General features: G+C 38.3%; 1 protein-coding gene across 1 annotated transcript in view; it reads left to right on the forward strand.

The window, feature by feature from the left end:
* The window catches only part of LOC138975115 (KRAB-A domain-containing protein 2-like), a 4318-nt gene extending 3458 nt beyond the window's left edge, over positions 1-860 (forward strand). Inside the window, exon 2 of the mRNA XM_070347771.1 lies at positions 1-860. This exon is cut by the window's left edge and continues 1582 nt beyond it. Coding sequence (XP_070203872.1) covers positions 1-219 — 219 coding nt within the window. The 3' untranslated portion in view covers positions 220-860.
* The last annotated feature ends 4140 nt before the right edge of the window (positions 861-5000 follow it).

Genomic DNA, 5000 nt, shown 5'->3' on the forward strand with positions numbered 1-5000 from the left:
TGCGCACAGAAACTCTTGACAGAGCAAGATGTAAAATGTGACAAACAGGTCAGTGTCCGCGAGGCAGTTGTTCAAAATTCCTTGAGTGGAGGACAGGGCTTTACCAAATGCAACTGCTCTGGGGGGAAAAAGTGTCAAACAAATAGGTGTAAATGCTTCAAACGTAAAGTACTCTGCAACAGTCGTTGCCACCAAAGCCTGACATGCAAAAACAAATGAACAGAAGAATGCCTGGTACTCAAACTATGTGTGTATGTGTGTGTGTGTGTGTGTGTGTGTGTGTTGGTGTTGGTGTATGTGTGTGTGTGTGTGTTGGTGTATGTGTGTGTGTGTGTGTGTGTGTGTGTGTGTTGGTGTGTGTGTGTTTTATTCATTGCTCTACATTTTATCTACATTTTAAATTCTTGCACATATTTATAACCATTTCCATTCCTAAAGTGCACAGTGCAAATGCTCTGAACGTAAAGCATTATGCCACTAAAGCCTGGCATGCAAAAACAAATGAACAGAAGAGTAATTAACACTCAAATCTACATGAAAATGTGTGTATTTTAGTATTTCATTTTGTTATTATTCTTTTATCTACCTTTTAATCTGACAGATAATAACATTAAAATCTGGTACATATTTATAACCCTTTTCATTCTTATTGTACACGTGCGTGCGTGCGTTTCGATTGATCAAGAGTTTGTGTGTCAGGCATTTCTGGAAATGCCTAACAGCTAATTTCAGTCATTACTGGAAATGACTAAAATATCCAGCTAAACTTTAGGCATTTCCTGAAATGACCGAGTGAATCAGTCATTTCCGTAAATGACTACTTTTCGGTAGTCATTTCCGGAAATGCCTGGTTTCCCAACTTGCCTGTAACATATATACATGTCCACACCATAACATTTGATGTACATCTCGAGCTTATACAGGTCGACATTTCTAGCCAGAACAAAAATACACAACAAGTTAAATGTCTACCAGCCTCTAACCCCACTTTCTCACCCTACTTGTTTGTTTGTTTGTTTATTTGTTGCTTAACGTCCAGCCGACTACGCAGAGCCATATCAGGACGAGGAAGGGGGGGATGAAGGGGGCCACTTGTCAAGCGATTCCTGTTTACAAATGCACTAACCCATTACTTGTGTCCCAGCAGGCTTTAGTAAAACTAAATTAATACCTACTGGAAGATTACCAGTTTCCAGTATGTTAAAATAGGCTTAACCTATCTACTGCTGGACTTACATCAGAACACTAACAGATTAAACTATACATGAATCGCGAGACAAGCGGCAAGAGAAGAGATTTTTGGAAAAAATACAGGTGAATGAGCAAGAAGGCAGAAAAAAGAAAAGAATTCATGAAGAAAAAGAGAGCATGACAGGAAAGAGGAACCAAAAATCTACCTAAGAGCAAACTAGAAAGCTCCTGCGGTTCCAAAAACAGGAGGGGCCTTTAATTTCATAACCGCAGTGCCCCACTGCGGGATCTCACCCTACTCTTCATCGACTAGTATACATTCATTAGGGAATAAATAAGGAATACAAGCTCCTATTCAAACTGTGACTCAATTAGTAGACCTGTTTCAGTGGAACAGGCTGTCACCAGAGGGCAATCTTTCACCACGTTTTCATCATTGCTATTAACTCAATGTTCTTTAACTATATTTATACATAAATGCATACTGTAAAGCAGTATGCATTGTTAGAGGATTTTTTAGTAGCAGTGTTTAAATGTCGAAGCTACTTTTCTCATTTTTACCCAAGAGACCGACTGTATATTGTGTTATTGTATTTGTCAGACTTGATTGTACCAAGTCCCTACACATGTTGTAATGCGCTTAGAGCCAAATATTTTTGTTTTTTGTAAGGGATAGGCACAATATAAATACACTTTATTATTATTATTATTATTATTATCCTTTCATATGTTAATAGACTGCTGTAAGGCCACTCTGATGAGTGGACACCTCCCCTGAATGGACAACTTCTGTAGTCCCTGGGTCTGATGCCTTGACTAAAACATACCTCTCATGACAGGCCACTTGCATTATAGGGACACTTTGAACTGGTTCCGAGGGTGTCCTTTCATCGAAGGTAGCTTAGTATATAAAAGGTGTCCTTTGTTTTGGGGTGTCCTCTCGTAGGGACATGCGCCCGATACCAGTACCATCCTCTGTCTTTCTTTTTTTACATTTAGTCAAGTTTTGACATAGAGGGGAAATCGAGACGAGGGTCGTGGTGTATGTGTGTGTGTGTGTGTGTGTGTGTATGTGTAGAGCGATTCAGAGTAAACTACTGGAGCGATCTTCATGAAACGTTACATGAGAGTTCCTGGGAATGATATCCTCAGACGTTTTTTTTTCTTTTTTTCGATAAATGTCTTTGATGACTTCATATCAGTTTGACACAAGGCTTAATGCAAAACCAATCAGTTTGACACAAGGCTTAATGCAAAATCAATCAGTTTGACACAAGGCTTAATGCAAAATCAATCAGTTTGACACATAAGGCTTAATGCAAAATCAATCAATTTGATTACTCTCCTTGCGTGTGAAATAAGGCTTACTGCAAAATCAATCAATTTGACACAAGGCTTAATGAAAAATCAATCAGTTTGACACAAGGCTTAATGCAAAATCAATCAATTTGACACAAGGCTTAATGAAAAATCAATCAGTTTGACACAAGGCTTAATGCAAAATCAATCAGTTTGACACAAGGCTTAATGAAAAATCAATCAGTTTGATTACTCTCCTTGCGTGTGAAATAAGGCTTACTGCAAAATCAATCACATTTTTATGTCAAAACTGTGAGTATTTGCTCACAGACCTGTTTCGGGTAGTGGTAATAAAATTATCATTGTTTTACCTGCATGTCTTGAAACATGGGTACCTTCCCAAGAACTTCCATGAACTCAGGACTCCTGAATAATGCAGTCAAAATGGCTTTACCGCTGCGTTAAGACCCTGTCTGATTTAAGAACTTATTTCCCGAGATTGTTCTACTTATAAAGTCTGCAAAGGTTTACCTATAACTTGAGTCTTTCCATTATAACACCTCAATTTGTCAGACTTTGTAAGGTTTTTAAAAGACTGTTCACTTAACCATGTATTTTAATAAGGGCTGTAAACACTTTGATTTCTCCCACATAATTATTGCTAATTAGTAAAGCTATAATACAGCATGAGGTCTCGTAACTTTAAGCCCCACAGACAATCATTAACAATTCAGCAGCTTAAAAGACATCTTAGAAACTAATACCCCAGAAATAACATAATTCAAATTTGCATTGTCTGGAGTATTCAAAGCAAACAGGAATAACGTTCATTCATTTTGGCTTGAAATTTATCACTTATGTTGGCTACAGGAAGAGTACCGTTACTTTGTGCTGCATGCTTTAAAAAAGAGGAATTAATAGTTCAAAATTAACATTTGTCTATTCTCTCCTCCACTTACAGAAGAAACCGAAACATAATTACATCAACACACTCCAAACTGAAAATCTGTAACATGATCAAGTGACCTATTCAACAATAATGTATTAGTGTTTTCCCAGTCAGCACACCAATATTGGCCCGATATCGGGTCGATATCGGACCAATATCGGGTCGATATCGGACCAATGTTGGGTCGATATCGGATCCCGATATTGGACCGATATCAGATTGCAAATTGTTTTACAGAATCTCTTCTGCAGGAGGACAACTCCTTTAATGCAGTGGGAACTCTGTTTTACTACCCTCCAGTATAAGACTCCCTCTTTTTCTCTGATTTTTTCTTCATAGTGTCACAAAATGTACAAGGTCTTAATCTTAAGACTCCCTCTCTATCACGACCTATATTTCTAGGATTTTAGGTCTTAACAGGTACCACTGTTTTGTCATGGGTCCACTTGGTCCAAAGTAGGATATGAACTGTGCACGGGCTCTGTTGCTAGAGACAAGCTGGTACCAGCTCTCATCATTTCAGAGAATAATACACGATATCACAAATTAGCGTACGATATATTCTATCCTGAATGTACAAGTGAACACTTTCATGCGAATTTAAAAAAAGAATTATACAGACAGCTGCTACCTACATCTCAGAGAATACTACATTATATCACACGTGAGTGCAAGATATATATACATATTCTATTCTGGATGTGCATAATATGAACACTTGTCAGCGGATTTTTTTATTTTTCATAGACAGCTGCTCCAGTGGTACAGTTTACAAATCTGCTTCACATGTGTGTGTGCATATGAACACTTTGTCAGCGGATGATTAGTTTTATACAGACAGCTGCTAATGTGCAACGATTATAAAATACATAATGCATGAAAGTTTCCAAGGATTTCGTTTCTATAGAACACTGTTGACAATTTCCGTGAAAGGGTGTCGCGTTTACTTCTTCTTCTTCTTTCATGTGTTGCAACTCCCACAATCTTTTGCATGTATGGTCGTTTTTACCCCGCCATCCAGGCAGCCATACTAAGCTTTTCAGGGGAGTCTCATTTACTTTACGGGGAGTTTGGGAGGCGGTAGGAGAGACAAGAAATGTTAACAGTGACAGCTCCCCCCCCCCCCCCCTTAGGCCAAAAAAAAATAGGTCTGTTTACGGTAACATAGGTCAAAAAAATAGGGTCAGTAGGTCGGGATTTTTTTTTTTTCCCCAAAAAAACACATTCTTTTTTTTTCTTTCCCAAATGCCAAAAAAAAGAGTCTAGGGTAGCGCGAAAAAAATAGGGTCGGTCGGGTTACCGTAAACAGACTATTTTTTTTTTTGTGCCTATCATGACCTATATGTTATGACCCCAGTTTTTCAGATTTTGTGTTCATAGCAACCGTCAATTTGCCCTCATTGTATGACGATTGAATTATTGAGATACAGTGGAACCCCCCTTTTAGGATCTCTAAAAATCTGAGAAAATCAGGTCCTAAAAAGGAGGGAGTCACTGTTAACATTTCTTGTCTCCCTCCCTTTTAAAGGTCTTATTTTCTGAGGTCTTAAAAGGGGGGTTC

Source organism: Littorina saxatilis, linkage group LG9 (assembly GCF_037325665.1).
Source record: "Littorina saxatilis isolate snail1 linkage group LG9, US_GU_Lsax_2.0, whole genome shotgun sequence".
Taxonomy (NCBI): domain Eukaryota; kingdom Metazoa; phylum Mollusca; class Gastropoda; order Littorinimorpha; family Littorinidae; genus Littorina; species Littorina saxatilis.